This window comes from Paramormyrops kingsleyae, chromosome 15 (assembly GCF_048594095.1).
Source record: "Paramormyrops kingsleyae isolate MSU_618 chromosome 15, PKINGS_0.4, whole genome shotgun sequence".
In the NCBI taxonomy this organism is placed as follows: Eukaryota; Metazoa; Chordata; class Actinopteri; order Osteoglossiformes; family Mormyridae; genus Paramormyrops; species Paramormyrops kingsleyae.
In genome coordinates, this window is record NC_132811.1 from 785,829 (window position 1) to 804,240 (window position 18,412).

At 45.4% G+C, this 18,412-nt stretch overlaps 2 protein-coding genes across 5 annotated transcripts; both read left to right on the forward strand.

Moving 5' to 3' along the window:
- Positions 1-1,211: 1,211 nt before the first annotated feature.
- Positions 1,212-8,175, forward strand: crsp7 (cofactor required for Sp1 transcriptional activation, subunit 7). 4 transcript variants are annotated; one of them, XM_023843907.2, is made up of 3 exons: positions 1,212-1,573; positions 5,796-5,873; positions 5,950-8,175. In XM_023843907.2, exons 1-3 carry the CDS (start codon positions 1,502-1,504, stop codon positions 7,630-7,632), a joined length of 1,833 nt encoding a protein of 610 aa, XP_023699675.1. In that variant the 5' UTR covers positions 1,212-1,501; the 3' UTR covers positions 7,633-8,175. The 4 variants fall into 4 exon arrangements, with proteins under 4 accessions (XP_023699675.1, XP_023699676.1, XP_023699677.1 ...); XM_023843908.2 differs by having other exon boundaries at positions 1,213-1,573; positions 5,799-5,873; XM_023843909.2 differs by lacking the exon at positions 1,212-1,573 and adding an exon at positions 2,403-2,794 and having other exon boundaries at positions 5,799-5,873.
- Positions 8,176-10,209: 2,034 nt separating this feature from the next.
- On the forward strand, positions 10,210-16,054 carry slc35e1 (solute carrier family 35 member E1). The gene is made up of 6 exons (XM_023843961.2): positions 10,210-11,018; positions 12,041-12,111; positions 13,619-13,756; positions 14,430-14,555; positions 14,925-15,170; positions 15,760-16,054. Exons 1-6 carry the CDS (start codon positions 10,592-10,594, stop codon positions 15,994-15,996), a joined length of 1,245 nt encoding a protein of 414 aa, XP_023699729.1. The 5' UTR covers positions 10,210-10,591; the 3' UTR covers positions 15,997-16,054.
- The last annotated feature ends 2,358 nt before the right edge of the window (positions 16,055-18,412 follow it).

Here is an 18,412-nt window from a genome sequence, read left to right on the forward strand (position 1 = left end):
ACAATTTCCTACACCAGTTAGCATAAATGCAAGTTTTTAGACTACAGGAAGAATCCCACAAAAACGTAGGCAGATGGTGTAACGTCCGTACAGTGAAGGATTCAAATAACCAAGCCTGGTGGTGTGAGAAACTGCTACCCACTGTGTCACCATGTTCTTATGTTAAACGCAGAAACAGCAGTTTGCACAAGCAGTTAAACTCTTCAACACATGCAGGAAAGCTTGTACGCCATGAGCAGAGCACTTATTTAAATTAAATGTTTCAAGAGCTATTTAAAAGCCAAGATAATGATTATGTGGCAGGTACTGCACTGAACATGACAGATTTACTTATATGTAATTATTTTTTTATGAGCAGATAAGTTCATTTTCAGAGGTGTAACATTGTAACATGAACTGTAAAAGATGAGAGAAATAAATCCTCTATTCTGAGGATTACTCTTGTATAGTATCTGTTTTGGGTTATTCTGTCAAGAAACTTCAAGTTCAGGCTGTCCACAAGTGTGGCTTTGGAACCATTACTACTCAGTTTAGTCTTATACGAGTGTTTCTTTTGGTGAAATGTTTCTTTAGTAATCTAATCAGCAATTTAATGCTGGATGACAAATCCCACTTGTATTGAAGATACGTGTCCACCCGCTGCTTGCCTTAGACTTACCATACCATAAAATAAATAGATGATCGTTTAAATTTTGCCTGTATATCTAAGAATTGGAAAAGATCATTGGGTAGCATTGTAGCATCACCATTCCTGCTTTGCAAGTGTAATTCCCACCCTTGGTTGTATGTTTTGGATCTGCATGTTCTCCCTGTTTGTTGAGGGTTTCCTGGATTCATGTGATGAGGCAAAATGGCAGACTTTCCAGGAGTGAGTGTGGTTGCATTTGTGTGCTTGTTTGTGTCCCAGCCCTGGGTTAAGCTAGAATGCAGCTGAGGGTGATCGCCTGCCTAATGCTCTGGACAGACCTCAGAATCACTGCAACCCTAATCTGCATACATGGTATGGAAGATGGGTGGATGCATATTACTATAAGAAGTCACAAGAACCATGCATATTGCTTATTTGAATATGGCTTTTTGAATTAAGGAAACATTGTGAGCAATGTTTAATACAGTAAAATATTTCGAACATGAAGTGAGGTCAGTACACCTCCCGCTACGTCCGTAACGTTCCGACATACGCAAAACGTGCTCTGTGACGCTTTCTAGTTGCGTGTTGTTTCCCAAAATGCACCTGGTTAGCGGTTCTATGTGACGTAGTAGGCTTGGCGGAGCCGAGGAAGCTGGTGAGCGCCGGACGGGCAGCTGAGCACGACGGCTATTGCAGTCTCGTCTCCCGGGATATACAATAAACACGTCCAAAACCACCAGCAAGCACTACGGCAAACATGGGGCTTCACCTCCTATCACATCTTCCGAAAGGCCTGTAAGTGCGTGCGAGCCCACCCGTCTCTTCGGAGGATTCCTCTCCCCCCGGCTGCCGATCCGCACCAGCCAGGCAATGACAGCGGCCGCGGCAACCCCGCAGCAGATAAGAGACCGGCTGCTGCAGGCCATCGATGCCCAAAGCAATGTGAGTACATGGCTGTGGTGTTGCGAGATCAGCTTCGGATTTTCACGTGTCCAGCCAGGACGTAAAGCGGTTATATAATTAGCGATTAGAGCGGTGGTACGCCAAAAGCCACGGGAAGCCCCATCCAGATATGCGCTCTGACATGTCTGTGTTCAGATAGGCGCCTCGCTGCCCTAGACCCAAAAGTGTGTCACTTTTTAAACGCGTTGCCGGAACTTATTAACTAGCCTCCCCTGTGTAGCCGCTGAGTTCTAGGGGTATCCAAACAGTTAGCTGCCTAGAGTCACTGATAGCGGCGCCGGCCAGCTAAGCCGCCGTACCTCACGGCCGTGGCCGCGGCGCTCTCCCCCAATAAGCTCCAAAGTACCAATGTCCAGAAAACCGTGTGTCGGAAATCTGCTATACCAAGCAGCCTGGCACTTAAAACAGCGGGTCGGAGTAACACCACACCCTTCGAGGCTGCAGCGTGAAGTTAGTTAGCCGGGCGGCTGGCTGCCGTGCTGGGTCTGTGACAGAAGCTTAGCTGCTATTTAGCCGGCTAGCCGATTAGCTTTGGCTCAGCGGGGAGGCATCGTGCAACTCTGGAGCTGGACAAGTCGCTTCGAAGCGACTGCTTAAACGAATTTGACTTCAAGTCGCTGTTTTACTGGACGGCTTTTGTTTCGGGTTAGACAGCCCCGGTGCTTGGTGACTGGTTAGCCGTTTGCAGCTACAAGTTGAAAATTAGCGCTGTTGGATTCGCAGTAAAATGTTACATTTGGTACCTAAAACATTACCGAAAACGTGAACTGACAGTGGGACTTTTAGAGGTAACTGCACCAATATTTCAGTGCCGTGCGTCGTAGTCAGACAAGAAACTTCGTGGCGCCAGATCCTTAACTCGTCAACCGTTATTGTTTCGCTTAGAGTGGCTTGTGGCATATACGCGAGCCCGGGGCTTCGTCAAAGCTGCGCAGGCCTCTTCTTCGGAGTCATAGCTGAATGAAACGAACTGTTTCGAAAATTTGCCTGTTTTTGTAGTATGAGGAGTCCATTAAAGCCCTAGTTGGAAAGAATATGTCCAGTAGTTATTTAAGAAAACAGGTGTGTACATTTAAAAATCTACGTAGTTGTCTGGCGGTCAGAATGCCCATGTGGATGTGGAGTTCGTTAGCTGTAGTCGCACCGCAAGCCGGCCGGGTCGGGAACCTGCTGGGCTTCATCGCTTCTCTGCCCTCCTAAGTACCGCATCATTTCGTTACACTGAGCTGCCCGTTTACACCTCAATTGCTTGGTTCTTTATTGGTGTTAAACTTTAAACTATAAAGTGTCGGCAACTTTCCTGTCTGAACGGAGACTTCGCCAGCTGCCTGCCATGTTAATGATGGTTTATCTGGGGCTTTTACTTTGCCGGCCTTGTCGAGTCGGTCGTGTCCAGTGTCGGGTTTCGTTTTCACCAGTTTTTTTTTGTTGTTGTTAGCTTTCATTTCTCGGGAAGCTCCCCGCTTTGCCATGGAGGTTTTCGCTGCAAAATTAACGACCTGGTGCCTCCGGCCTGCATTAATGCAGCTAATCGCGTTAGCGCTGCCGCCTCGAATGAGGGGGGACGGCGCGATGGAGCCGCGTTTTAGTTCTAAGCTAAATTCGACATTATTCATCAGTCCACCCCCCCCCCCCCCATCTGAAGTGGAGAAATTCCTTCTCCTTGGCGGCGGGATCTTTTCTTCCCATGTGTAAAATGGACAATGTCTTCCTTTTGCTTTGCTTAATAACTTTTGGATTCTGACAGGTAGATAATTCAGTTCCTTAACCATTGAGTGCCCGGCATCCCGTCTTCAGCATGTATCAAACCGTTCAATACCCCATTCAACTCCTATGCATTATCTTTCTACAAAATCTGTTTACTTGCTGTCAGTTTTTTTTTCTTTGTATCATTTTTGCTTTAACTATGTGTAACATTTCTATTCTATAATTTCTTTATTATGCGCTGGTCTGGTGTGTTGTTTATTTTTAGCAAGTTTGTTTCATGTTTCAAGTTAAGATGTAAAACTTAAGGCAGGCTATCAACTCTTGGTTGAAATACCAGGCCTTAAAGTTCTCCCTATTAGGAAGGGAAAATGTTATTGACAAGCTTATTGTTAGTAGTCTTTAAAAGCACTTAATATTCTTCTCCGTTGGACCTTTAAATGTCGTCATTTCTGCAGAGCTGTACATTTTGACATACTGAGTACATCTGTATGCAGTACTTTAGGTAATCGTAAACCTCTTGATCACAGCTCCAGTTTACACAGCAACCGTCTGTAGTTTTTACTTCTGCTTGTCATAAGTTTATCAAATATGTGCTGCTTTGCAGTTGATAAGCATGTGTGCTGCTGTATATGATGGTCACACGTGTTTGATGTAGCGACGGGCACGTATGCCCTCAGGCGTTGTAAAACTTTATAATAAGCAGCTGTGCTGTTCCCCGATGTGACCTTCCCCGTTTATCGCTTCTGTACGTGGCCTTCTATACCACATACAACATCCATTGAGTGAATCTCTTCTAGTTGATGACCAATCCGTACCTGCGAAATAGCAACGCAATTACAGGTTGTCTGACAAAGACAGAAAAGCAGTGAAAACTAATGGACCCCAGTAGAAACAATAATAGGACTGAATATGACCTAAAAATAAACTGATACAGGCTGGTTACTATGAAATCAGTAAATCAGTTGGCTGTGTTTGTACTTACACGAAAATAAAACAAGATTTTGGTGCAAAGTATATTTCAGTTAAAGTGATATTCTGGATTTTAAAACTCTTCCATTGTATGGGGGAACAGCACAGCACAGAACATGCATGTCACGTTAGCATGGTGGTTCTCTTGTATTGTGACCAGGAAATGAAATGCTGGTACATGCTGGTGCATATATATATAGAAATTAACGTCTGTTCCAGGTACTTAACATTTGTAGATTATTTTTAGGGTCATTCATTAGAAACAGAGAAACTCCATTTGGTGTGAAAGTCATACAGCTGCACATTTGAAAGTTTATGCAAACTTGTGTTGTTTCTGGAACTGGACTGCGTACAAATACTGGCTGGGAGTGCAGGTGCTGGTGGCCAGTTGGTAACACTGTAGAACCATCTTAGGGATGTTCTCAAGGGGAACAATCTGAAGAATTTCACTTTGGATAGTTACTTGGTCTCAAGTCTGGTTTGAAATGATGCATCTAGCTGGAGTTTTTGGAGACCAGCTACCGGCTTCCATTATTGTTTTTGTTTTACACTGAGCTGCTCATTTGGTCAGAAACTTATGTAGTTCAGCTGAAGCAATTTGCTTGGTCATATAGCAGAAGGGTAGTTTTCTTCTGCTTCTTTGTTTCAGAATTTAATCAGTAACCCATCAGGGAGATTGGTTAGTCTCACCACATGTAGTGTCTGATTGGTGCTTTTTTCACAAATTAGCCAAAACCAAGCATGTTAATTGAAGAAATATAAATCTTGTGACATGCTTTTAAGTCATGAGCATCTTTAGTTTATTTTCACGTTTAATCATCGGGTTAAACAAAACAGTGAATGAATGTGCTTGATAATCAAGTTCATTGTGACATCTGAAACATCTTTTTTCTCCTTCTTGCATCTGTGCAGTTTTGTAGAGTTTTAGCTTTAAAAAGAACTAAAATATTTAGCTGGCCATTTTCCACAGACACAGAGAACTGTGTTGTGATGTTCATACAAAGCTAGGAACTTGAAAAATACCAGTTTTTACTTTTCAATGATATCTTGACTTTCTACACTTTGTATTATTGTAACTGTATATTATAATGGTGAAGTTACATTTGTGTTACATTGGAAACCTTTATTTAGCAGGCTGAGCCAGTCCCTTTAGTAATTGGGGTTAAAGGTCGTGACACAATCTGTTACATTTGATGTATAAAAGATTTATGAATTGATGCACTGTATCATGCATATGATAAAGTCTGAATAGTAAACTTAGTTCTGACCTTGGTTATGAAGGCTAGTATTTCTGGATAATCCAAATAAATATTTGGATGCAGAAGTGATCAACTTTCCTATTTGGTGCTGTTAGATGGACAGTATAAATGTGTGAATAATAAAAAATACAGAAATCCTGGCCATGTCTGCATGCATTTTGGTACAGGTATAAAACCAGGTTTATAATTTGAGACATGATGGATCAACACAGGCTGGATTGACCTGTTTATTATTTATTACTACATTGTCTTTGTGTGCCTCTCAGCAGATCCACAACATGGTGACTGTATTGGAAGTGATTTCTCATTTGGAGAGATATCCTATTACCAAAGAAGCACTTGAGGTGAGTTACCTACCTCCTTTGTTGCACAATACTATGTACAGGCATGAGATGTGTCTAATGTGTTTCCCCAATTTAGGAGACCCGTTTGGGGAAGCTCATCAATGACGTGAGGAAAAAGACGAAGGATGAAGATCTCGCCAAGCGTGCCAAGAAGCTGCTGCGCAGCTGGCAGAAGCTGATCGAACCGGGCCAGACGGAGGCACCGGCAAAGGGGCCGTCGGGCTCCGCCAACGGTGCCACCCACCCCTGCCAGGCAGACATGTCCCCCTCGAGCGTCCCTGTAACGGGCAAGCCCGTCTCGGAGCTCAAGAGCCGCAACGACCTTTACAACTCGCTCTCTCCCAAGACGGAGAAAGCGAGTAACCGCAAGCGCAAGGCGGAGCAGCGGGAGGCCTTTTACGCATCGACAAAACTGTCCAAGTCGTCGGCGTTCGAGCGAGCGCAGAACTCCACGCCGCCCCCCGCCAACGGCATTTCCGGCAGCCCGGAGGCTTCCTGCAACGTCCTGGATGGCGGCCTGCCCCTGTCGCTGGATTGGGGTGCAGCAGAGCACGCTGATGGCGACAGGCAGAACAAGATCCCCGTCAATGCCGTGAAGCCACACCCCAGCACCCCGGGCTTCGTCAAAATGCCCAGCACTTCCTCTCTGCTCAAGACATCCGTCATGCAGCAGCACATAAAGATGGATGAAGTAACAGGGAGTGCGAGAGCGGGCCACTATCACCCCCGAAGCCCCCGACGACCCAATTACAGCCCCCGGAGTGTGAAGCAGGAGAGCGCGGGCAAGCGGCCAGTGACGTATGCCCAGAGGGCGAGTCTGTCCAGTCCGCCTCAGGGCTCTAGCTTCTTGGACTGCTCCTCCCCCGTGGCCTCCCCCTCCCCCTCGCCGTCACCCTCCCCACAGCCTCTGATGCCTTTGGCCCACCTTTCTCAGGCTGAGAAGCCTCAGTCCCCACAACTCAAGTCCTCACTGCCCTGCAACGGACCTGCAGACGTGGACCAGCAGATGGTGGAATCGGCGCCGGATGCTGCCCGGGGCACAGAGGCAGCACCACATGAGCAGAGATTTGCCCCTGAGGTGTTAAAGGTGGATGGGTACGGCACGCCCTCCGGCTCAGAGGGAAAGAAGCGCAAGAAGTATAGATCCAGGGACTACACGGTAAGTCTGAGTGCGCAGCCCGCAGAAGACAGCACCAAGCCTGTGCGGTTAAAAGACCGCAGGCTGACTTTCGATCCTCTGACGAGACAGATCAAACCCCTGACGCCCAAGGAGGCTGGCCAGGGGGAGGAGCCTCCGGGCTCACCCCTGGCCGGCCCCCATCGGACCGGGCCGCTCAAATCGGAGCCGGCGCCCCCTCTCCCCAGCCCCTTCCAGCAGACAAACTGGAAGGAGCTGTCCAGAAACGAGATCATCCAGTCGTACCTTAACCTCCAGAGCAACGTGCTCATATCATCTGGTGCCCCTTCTTCCGGGGCGCACTTCTTCATGACGGAGTATTTAAAGCGCGAGGAGCATCACATTAAGGAGGCCAGGAAAACGCACGTGCTGGTACCAGTCAGCGCAGAGGCGGACTTGCCGGGTGTCACCCGAGAGGTGACGCTAGCGGACCTCTCCAGAATACACAGGGGGTGCTGGCCGGGGGTCAACGGCTGCTATGACACCAAGGACCACTGGTACGACTGGACACAGTGCATATCGTTAGACCCTCACGGGGACGGCAGTCGGCTGGACATCCTGCCATACGTCTGTCTAGACTAAGTTCCTTGTTTTTTCTTTTTTTTTGATTGAAAAGGAGAAAATGTTATGTCCACTGTGAATGACGGGGAGAGCGAACCTGCTGACCTCCTCCACCAGAGAGAAAGTTTAACATGAGGGAATAAACTGTTAGGAGGCAAAAAGCACTGATTTGTTCAGTTATTTTATTTTGTTTCCCATAGGCGACATTGTAGGGAAAGAGCGCCTTGTTTGTAGTTTGCTGCTACCAACATAGTATTGCGAACAAGGTTGGGTGGGTCTCCATCAGCGAGCTTGTGGTGAGGTGTGGTTCCGGAGCGTCGGAGCATCGGCACTCTGTATGCTGGGCTTTGGCAATACCAGAGTTCTGTGGTGCCTGCGTGTGTGTGTGTGTGTGCGTGCGTGCGTGTGTGCGTGTATGTGTGTGTGCCTACGCGCATGTGTGTGTGTGGCAGGAACAGTATGGCTTATGTGGAGGATGGAATGAATAAAGTTTCATTAACATGTATGCATTTATTTATTTGATTTTTTTCTGGAAATTTATTAAAAAAACGTGCAAAAATTTAAGCTGTTCTGTTTGCATCACACATTCTGTTTGAACTGTTCTGCAATTCAGAGACGGTGTATCCGTGTTTTGCACGTTCCCTTGCAGTAAACGGGTTGGCTGATGTGGCGTCCATCGTCATTCCATTGGTCTCTCCACCCACCCCCCCCCCCACGTCGCCCCTTGTAACAGCAGGCATCTGCACACCAGTTTCTCTATATATACTGGGACAGAATATGAGAGAATATATTTTTGGAAATGTGTTGAATTAAAGAAAATCTTAATTTTGTCACCCTTTCTCATTTTTTTTATCTAGCTGGTAGCTGCTCCTCCCAGTAACTGAATCGATGAGCGAGTGCAGGCCGCAATCCCCCCCCCCCCCCCTGCCCTGCCCCCGCAGCTTTGTACTGTGAGGAAAAAAATAAATGTTTGTATGCTGGAAACCTGACTTGTTACCATTCCTTTAGATATTCTGCCTTATTGAAATTTGTCATAACCCAGTTTTTTGTGCAAAAAAGAGCCTTAGTGAATGTACAGAAATAAATATTCTGTGTTACTTGGATGCAGAAGTGAGCAATTTTCCTATTTGGTCCTTTTAGATGGACAGAGCAGTATAAATGTGTGAATAATAAAAAATACAGAAATCCTGGCCATGTCTGTATGCATTTTGGTACAGGTATAAAACCAGGTTTATAATGTGAGACATGATATGTCAATCCTGCCTGATGGAAATGAAAGGGTAGGGTTAGGGTGCCCAGTAAGGCTATGCTTATGGAAAAAGGGCTTGTTTACACTTTGGTTACCTGGTAACATTCATAGTGGTGATCTCTAAGGTCATATGCGTGACTCTGTATGGGTAAACCTGTAATGAAATTGAAAAGCACACATTAGCTGTTAATTACATTAGTGATGATCTAGACCGAAGCTATGCACTCTACTGCATTAACGGTGAATTTATGCCATGTAATATGATATATTGAAACACTGGTTTGTAACAGTTATATCTTATGCTTTCATATAATCACAGAACAAGTTTTGAAGGTTTTACCTGCCAGTTTAAACAAATGAAATACAAACGTCAGTGAGCTTGTCTGTACTGTCACAGGGAAGCCATTTTTCATTTAGGTAGTACAAACAGTTAAGAGCTCAACATGTGTCTAATATTACTTTGTGCCATATTTTGTTGGTTTGAGAGCATATCCAGTTATTCAGATTTCCATGGAGAATTTTGAAAGAGAAAAGTTGTCAAATCATATCATTCTAATGCATTACAGAATCTCTTCCAACTCAAACTCATTTAACCCACCTAAACAGATAATTAGAACTAAAAGTTTACCACCTAATATTTGTTAACGTTCAAGATATTTAACCAGCTGTTAAAGGGCATGTAATACTCAGACTAATGAGCTTGTGTGTCTGGTAACCGTTGTGGAAGATGTGTCCTTTACAGAGAGCATATGAAGACAGAGGAGGAGGTCAATTGTAGAAATTATATTTGAATTTATCATGGATGAAACACCACATAGCCCATCTACCTCAATTTAGTTTCTACTGTGACCTCACAGTGGTATCCAAAATTCATCAAGATCGATGAATTTGTGTTTTTATACTGAATCTTGCAAATATGGCCCACATTTTCTTGAACGCTGATTTTTTTTTTTGTTCTAAATTTCAGTCAACAAAATTATACTGCTCGTGGTTCAATTTTGCTTATTGATGTTTTTAATTTAATTTCCAGCATCTATTTTCAAACCAAAGATGGAACAAATCTTAGAAATATGAAGGTCCTTTGGGACAATGGAAGGTCACTATCTGTAGATAACTTAGCATCGTTTCCTATTTAATATGAATATTCCATGAGAGATGCTGACAGTATCAGAAGATCACGGTGGGTATAAAAGGTGTCCAAAGTGACCCGCACCGGTGCTTCCTGACACCCCAGCCATGACAGGTCAGTTACTGTCCTGTGGCAACGCAAATCTTTTATTTCACTGAAGACCGTAGAGGAGCGCACGGTGACGCAGAAGGTAGCACTTAAGCCTCCCACCCCAAGGGCTGGGGATCTGAAAGCCTCAGGTGGAGTCTGTGAGGTCGCCCTATGTCGTGAGCGGATTTCCTGGACATCCTGATTCCTCTACAAAGACGTAGTTAGATTAGCTGGTGTCCGTAATTGCCGTAGTGTGTATGTGCTTACATGTGCCTTGTGCTGGACTGCCATCCCATCCTGTGTGCGCTATTTCATAGGTTTTATTTTTAACTCTCGGAATTATGAATATGTATATACCTTAAAAGCAAGCTTTGTCTAATATTTTTTTAGATGGGGTTTAGCCGGTCACGTGAATGGCGCTATGCATCTTTCCGAAAATAAAGGCCGGTAAGTAGACGACAAAGCTTAGCGACAGGTCGGCTGGACTGTCCTCTACCGCGGAACTGGCCTCCATGTCGGCGCCTTTAAGAGGGGAAGTGACGGATGTGGCCGCGGCTTCGCCAGCGCCGCCGCCTCCACGTCCTCCCGGCCCCAGCTACCGCAGCGGAAAGATGGCCGCGGTGGAGCGACAGCAAGTTAAGGAGGGGCTGCGGATCGCGATGCTCTGCGCCTGCTGGTACACAGTCAGCTCCGGGGGCAACGTGATCAACAAGATCATCCTGACCGGCTTCCCGTACCCGGTCACCGTGTCGCTCTTCCACATTTTGTCCATCGTCATCTTCCTGCCGCCGCTCTTGCGGGCTTGGGAGGTCCCGAAGACTGAACTGTCTAGCAAATGCTACCGATGGTACATTTTGCCCTTAGCCTTCGGAAAGTACTTCGCGTCCGTGTCGGCTCACTTCAGCATATGGAAGGTGCCCGTCTCCTACGCGCACACAGGTACGGCTCGCTGCGCTCCTCCGGTCCGGCGCCCCGGCGTGATCGCTCGGTCTCCGCGACACGACGCAACCCATCTCTGCCTGAAAGCTGCGCATTACAAAACTAAGGGCTCGACGCGCTTTAAATCATCTAAAGCTGTTTTGTTTTTTGTGATTAACAGGCTCGTCACCATTGTACTCGAATTACCTAACAGCTGGTTCACGTACCCCTCTAAGGGATAATGATTGGGCCGGATTTGCTTTGGCCCGATTTGAAAGAGAGTCCCATTTTGTTTCATTGCCGATCGTTTGGGGAGCCAGAGGTGATTCCTTTCGTGCCACCTCATGCTGGACTGACCGGTTTGAGCAGCGTGTTTATCTCCGTACTGCGTCCGGAACCGGGCTCGGCTCGCGCTTACAAACATTAGGTAGCGTGTGAAGACCCCAAACGGGGCTGTTGAACCAGTTCGTGGGGATACAGTAGATGCGCGAAGCACCTGTATGTGTCATGTATGATGTCAGTGTGTATGGATACATACGGAGAATATGCAGCATAGATACATGTGCCTGTTTGTACCTGCGGTGCGCTCTCAACGTGCATAACTGGATGCTTTCCCGACCTCGTACCTCAAAATGATATTGTCGTGATCAAAATCGGGTATAAAAGCATCAGTAAAAGTGGGTGTACCGTGGATAGACATCGTACAGACTTTTCCTGCTCACTGTAAAGGTGTTCTTGCGGTGACGTGTCTATAGGGGTGTGAGATCATTTCCTTCCACGTCAGTTATGACTTGATCAAATTGGTTTAAATTATTGCACCTGCTCGAAGATGGGATTAAGGAAGCAAAAACAATTCTGCTGACCTGTCAGCACTTACCCTATAATCAAAAACTTCCAAGTTAGATAGCTGTCGTTTTGTGTTTGTGGAGTGTTTGGTAGATCCCAGAATTTAAAACGAAGACTTTCACCTGACATAGATGAAGTCAACTGTCACATTACTTGCATTAACATACTTTTGTTTGTGTGTGGTTGTTTCCTTTCAGTCAAAGCCACAATGCCAATATGGGTTGTGCTGTTATCACGAATCATCATGAAGGAGAAACAAACAGCAAAGGTATGTGAATCTGATCATAAGCGTGTAAAACAGTGACTATCTTTTTACACACATTGGTGCTTAAGAATAGTTAATGTAAACCAATTAAATTGTAGTTATATTTTCAAGGAGGTTTTGTACATGCATTCACATGTGGATTAATTACTTCTTTGTAATAATGAACGCTGTTTGAGTGTGTTCATTTTTTAAATTAGCAGTTGTGATCAAATAAAAGGGGCTGTTGTCTAAGCTCATAAAAAAATCCTTTGTTTTGTTATTGGGAAGGCATGTTATTCACTCAATTGGCAGTTTATTGGGTAAAAGGGTTTGGGCAGCGTGTGGCTCAGTGGGCTAAGCCTCTGTGTCTGTGATTGGAAGGTCGCCGGTTCGAGGCTGGCCTCAGCACGACTGCGGCTCCTTCAGCAAGGCCTTTAACCTCCCCCCCGGGGTGCTGCTGTGGGTGGCTGCCCTTCATCACCAGCTTGCTTTTGCCTATGGAGAGCAAGTTGGGGGGGGAGCATAAAGGGAATTTCCCCATGGCGATCAATAAAGTATCAGTAATAATAATAATTAATGCAAACAGTCTGTCTGGCTCACTGTGTTACTTATTTTTACCTACCTAGGGCCCTTCTGAATGTAGTGTGATTGTTGGTGTCATGTGATCGTTCCAGTATCTCTAACAGCCACACTCCTGAGTTTTTAGTTTATGGCAAATGATGTGATGATCAAAAAAGTCAATGGCTTGTTATTGATCTGGTCAGAGGAGAATGGCCAGATTCCTTAAAGTTAACAGGAAGGCTACAAGTGCAGCTGTTCAGTATAGTGGTGTGTAGAAAGGCCTCTCTTGGTCCTAGCCAGGCGTACCCGAGACGGCGGGTGCTACCCGGCCCTAGCCAGGCGTACCCGAGACGGCGGGTGCTACCCGGCCCTAGCCAGGCGTACCCGAGACGGCGGGTCCTATTTAGCATAAGCAAGGCATATTTTTGCATTATATTGTCCTGATTAAGGAGAATGTGTTAGAGAGTAGAAACACAGAGGCCATTGTCTGTACCAACACTGATACTTATATGTGGTTTAAAATAACCAGTCAGGGCAGTTGTTCTCAGATCCTGCCCTGGAGATCTGCTCTCTGCTAGTTCTTAAAGCCAAACTCTTACCTGCATTGTATTCATGTCGCCTATGTAACCGTAGCTCTCGTGTCCCTTCTAATACATGCAGGGAAAAGTCCTTCCTATTCTGTGCCTGTATCCAGTGTTCTGCACATCACCAGAGATGTGGAAAGGGGGGGGACAATAGAGGAAGATATGATTACAGCCTTGTGTTTGTGCCTTATGGGGTGTTTTTATGTGCTACTAACTGTAATATAAAAGCCACATAATTATTTAAATGTCTCGTTAAATGTGTCATTATTTAACTCTCTGTTTGCGTTTAGTGTAATCAGTCTGTGTTTTAGCTCGTTTTATGTGAGCCGCTCTCGTGTTTAGCGGTTTTTCGCCCGTGTCAGTGCCTCTGCCTTCCCCCCCCCCAGGTGTACATAGCGCTCATCCCCATCATCGGGGGGGTGCTGCTGGCCACCGTCACTGAGCTCTCTTTTGACCTGTCTGGCCTGATCAGTGCGCTTGCTGCCACCCTCTGCTTTTCTTTGCAGAACATTTTCTCCAAAAAGGTAAGTTCACCCACTCTGGGCCGTCAGGGAACCTCAGGCTTATTGTTTGTTTTTTTTAATGGTTTTCCCCGGATCTGGGAATCACTCTTTTTGGGTGATGGTGTGTCTGTGGTAAATGGGAGGCTCCAGATTAGCCGTGACGTGAAATAGAGTCCTGGCCTCATGCCGTACACTCCCTGAGATCACTGACTGCTGGTATCACAGCCCTAATTGGACAAATGGTTACTGAGAACAGACTGTGTGCGGCCAATTAAAACTTGGTGCTAGTGATGTGGAAAGATGCTTTGTAAACAGTTTCTTGATTTTAATAAGTAGATGCAGAAATCTGTTGAAGTTAACTTTCTTTATTACGTTGCGGTTGCTATTTCTCTGTTCAGTTACCCAGCGCCTGATATGGCAGTGATGCTGGAAAGGGGGCCATCTGCAGGAACGTGTAGCTGATGGACTCCGACGTGTTTTAGGGAACCGACCGAAACGCTGCCGTGTTGTGAGAAGCTTAGACTTCACGTTAGACCCGGATCACCCATCATACATTTTTTATGACGTCCTTTTAGTACTAGTCAACAGAAGGGGAACTGGACCGGGCTGCCAGTCATCACAGTGCGTGACAGGTGGCTCTGCTTGTGTACGTTGCATTTCTTTTGATTTACGTTAAAACCATGTGACTCATTAGGTACTACGAGACACTCGGGTGCACCACCTGCAGCTCCTGAACGTCCTGGGCTTCAACGCCGTGCTGTTCATGGTGCCCACTTGGGTGCTGGTTGACCTGTCTGCCTTCTTAGTGGATGGAGATCTGGTGAGTCTCTGAGCATCTTTGGTGAGAAAGTGGTGAAGCTTGAACGATGTCAGTACTGCTTTTAATGCCTGTCTGATAAGCAATGGATAAATAAGTAAAGTCATGTGCATGTTTTAATGGTTATTGAGAAGTACCATTTATGGCCATTAGAGAGTGCTGCCCCCTTAGGCTTTGTACGTTTACTGCTGAGACATTTACAAAGTTCACTTCCTTGATTTTTATTTTTTTTTACAGCCTTTGTTAAATAGTGACTATTTCTGAAATTGTTGGCCTTCAAATATTCTTTGCATTGTACCCATCGACAGATCAGTAATAAACTCTCTAATGTGCCTCATTAGAATCGACCTGTTTCCGTCTCCTGAAATGCAGGCTGGGATACTCAGCTGGTCCGGAACCTTCCTGCTGCTTCTGGTCAGCGGATTCTGTAACTTTGCGCAGAATGTGATCGCCTTCAGTGTGCTGAACCTGGTCAGCCCGCTGAGCTACGCTGTGGCAAACGCTACCAAGAGGATCATGGTGATCAGCATCTCGCTTCTCATGCTGCGCAACCCTGTAACCTTCACCAACATGCTGGGCATGTTGACGGCCATCTTGGGTGTCTTTCTCTATAACAAGGTGACTGACTGGCAGCTCAGTATACACACATTCACTCATTGGACCTTTACTTCCCTAGACTTGCTTACCTGTTTGTTATATTATAGGCTTTTAAATTGCTATCATTTGAGTGAAACCATTTTTTGTTTCTCCAATGTTTATAAAAATCCCCGCAGTTTGTTTTATTTTAATGATTTTGTTTTCATAGCAGCTTCCAAAGTAGAGATGCTTCTCCACTTACGGTGGGGTTATGTTCCGATGAACCCATTTTAAGTTGAAAACATTGCAAGTCAAATATGATAAAGTAACCCTACAATGCATTGTAAAATACTGTATAAGATGGTAGCACACATTCCCAGTCGCTGCAGAGATTTTAGTTTATGGTGGATGGGGCCGTCATTCATTAGCTGGGTAACATCACAATCCGAAGCTGAATGTGCGTCGCTGTCGCACCATTAAAAAGTCTAAATTTAGTGAAGTCGAACCCTCGTAAAGCGAGGGGCATCTGCACTGTGTTGCATGCAGTGTGATGTGTGTTGCATGCAGTGTGATGTGTGTTGCATGCAGTGTGATGTGCGGCCTGCTGTTCTTACATGTGTCTCATCAACAGGCCAAATATGATGCCAACCAGGAGGCCAAGAAGAAGCTGCTCCCCGTGTCTAAGGAGGATATGGTTTCCTTCGAGCAAGCGGGCACCGTCTCCGATGCCATGCAGCCCAACGGCTCCGGGCCCTTCTCCAAGGCCACAGAGCTACAGTACGCCCGCAGCAGCGTCCTCACCGACCACTTCCAGTACAGCCGGCAGGCCTACACGATGGGCTATGGATCCAACCAGTACGACGTCTAGGCTGCTGCCAAGCGGTTACTATGTCCCTTTCTGTGTGACCCCCACCCCCCACCCCCCACCCCCCCCAGCACTGTCCAAACCTCCTAAGATTCCGAAGGAAGGTAAATGCTGGTGTGCTAGAGGAAATGAGGCATGGAGAAGCTTTGTGGGACGACCTTCTTGTCTAAAACTGCAAAGTACTCAGATGTGCCTCCTGATGTCATTAAAGTCCATTTCCACGAAACCGGTGATTCTGCAGTGAATCATCTTAGAGTTGAGGAAGATGAGTACAACCATACCGCAGCATTGTACACCATATCATTCAGGGAAGAGGGTGTTTTTACGGTTAGAATGTTTTGGGTTTGGAAGTAATGGCCCAGCCTGTGTGGTATCTGCTGCTCTTTTGCAAAGAAAATTCAAATGCAAGTCATAGGTCCTTGCAGGTGAAAATTGCATTGAAAAATTATGCACTTGGACAACAGCATGTAACTGCTTGACTCACTGGCAGTAAATATTTGGCTGATATGAGATGGACTCGTAAGTTATATGATAAGAACTTCCCACATCATATCCAAAGGATTGATGAAATCCTCACGTCGGCTTGTTACATTGTTTCACAAACACCTGCTGTAGCAATATGTTTATTTATTTATTTATTTAAACTGTTTTGCTCAGTCAAACATTTGTGCAGATCAACCCGATACGGTGAATGAGAAATCAGAGCGTGCGTGTGTGTACACGTGTGTAAGTGTGACCTCATTACGGACATGGGAATTACCGATTCCCCTTTACAAGTCACATGACGTACAGCGATCGGACCAGAAACCTTATTCAGCCCGGCTCGTGTAGTTAATTGGTTCCCTCTGCTAAAAATGTTCCCCTTTTCTAAGTCTCATACAGTGTCCCCTTTCAGTATATCTTTTAATGTGAAGTACAGGTCTCTGTCATGTTTTGTTATATGTGGGAAAAATAATGATTTGTTTGGTGTTAGTTTGTAGCTTGAAGAATAATTGACAGTCAAATGGCGTTTGTTTTCCTGTAATGAAATAAGGAATGTTGTTCAACTTGGGTGTATTAAGTATACTTCTATCTGAAGGCTTACAGTGTTTTTATTTTTTTATAATGGGGCATGTTTTATATAATGGACTATCACTTCTATAAATAAATATTAGTTCAGTTTTTTGCAACGTGCAATATTGCACACTTTAAATATCTCACGGTTTTGAATCGTCTATTTTGTTTTGATTTTTTTTATGCCCACAGCTTGTGTGTGTAGTGTGTGTGTGTGTGTGTGTGTGTGTGTGTGTGTGTGTACACGCACACTTTTTTTTTTGGAAGTCTGGAAGCCAGTAAATTTGTTCTTCAGAGATAAATATTGACTTTCAACTGCCAGTGTTTTGGTGCAATACTCTGCTTGCACTTCTCCTGTCATACTGAGAGACTGGGAGTCCCTGCGATTGAGATGATAAATGTAGTTTAACTGTGTAAATTCACTATTGGCATGTCACTATGGCACCAGTAAGTAAGAAAAGGCAGTAGCGCACGGCTTCCAACATTTTCCAAACAATTTTCTCTTCGATCTTCTCTGTGCTGTTATCCGCTGCCTGTTTCAGCCCGTCTCTCCCAGGCCGCAGTGAGGGCGTGTGGCCGCTGGCTGCCAGCCGACCAAACCGCTACAGGCTTGTCAGTGAGCTGTAAGGGTATCTTAGGGGTCGGCTATTAGTGTGACCTTCGGAGACCAGAGGTGCATTCTGGGAAATGCTGGTAACACACAGCTAACATGTTCATACATCTGCTGTATTGATGTGAATGTTCATTTATACAATTACACATGACTTATATTTGCGTATATTCCAAGGACAGTGAATACTGTGCCTTCTTTTTAAGGACAGGGATAAGATGAAGGTTCTTTCTGCTTTGGTGCCAGTTAAAATCCCTTTTAGGTAGTAGAAGTATTTAGTCCCTGCTAGCTGCGATGTTTGGAGGGTACTTTACCCCAGTGTTTCCCAACCCAGTCCTCGGGGAATCCCGGACAGTCCACGTTTTTTCTTCCCAGGTATTCGGTGTTCCTGATTGGCTGGGAGAGAGCAAAAACGTGGACTGTCCGGGATTCCCTGAGGACTGGGTTGGGAAACACTGCTTTGCCCATTCCAGAGCAGTATCTTGGGAAAATCCCTCTCTGCAACGATGAGTTTTTAAATACCGTTCAAGTTTCCAATTGTATTTCTAAAATATCCACGGTTTCACAGAACAATCTGCTATCACCTTTTGGAGTGATTGCTCCTGCATTTGAAGCGTAGCACGTTCCACCTGCTGCAGACCAAATGACTCCGTCATTTAATAGCCTTGTGGTCAAAGAGCAGAGAGCTACTTTTGTGATGCTGGAAAATGATTTCCCATTATTGTTAATCAATTTTCAATTGCAGTTTAAAAGCAT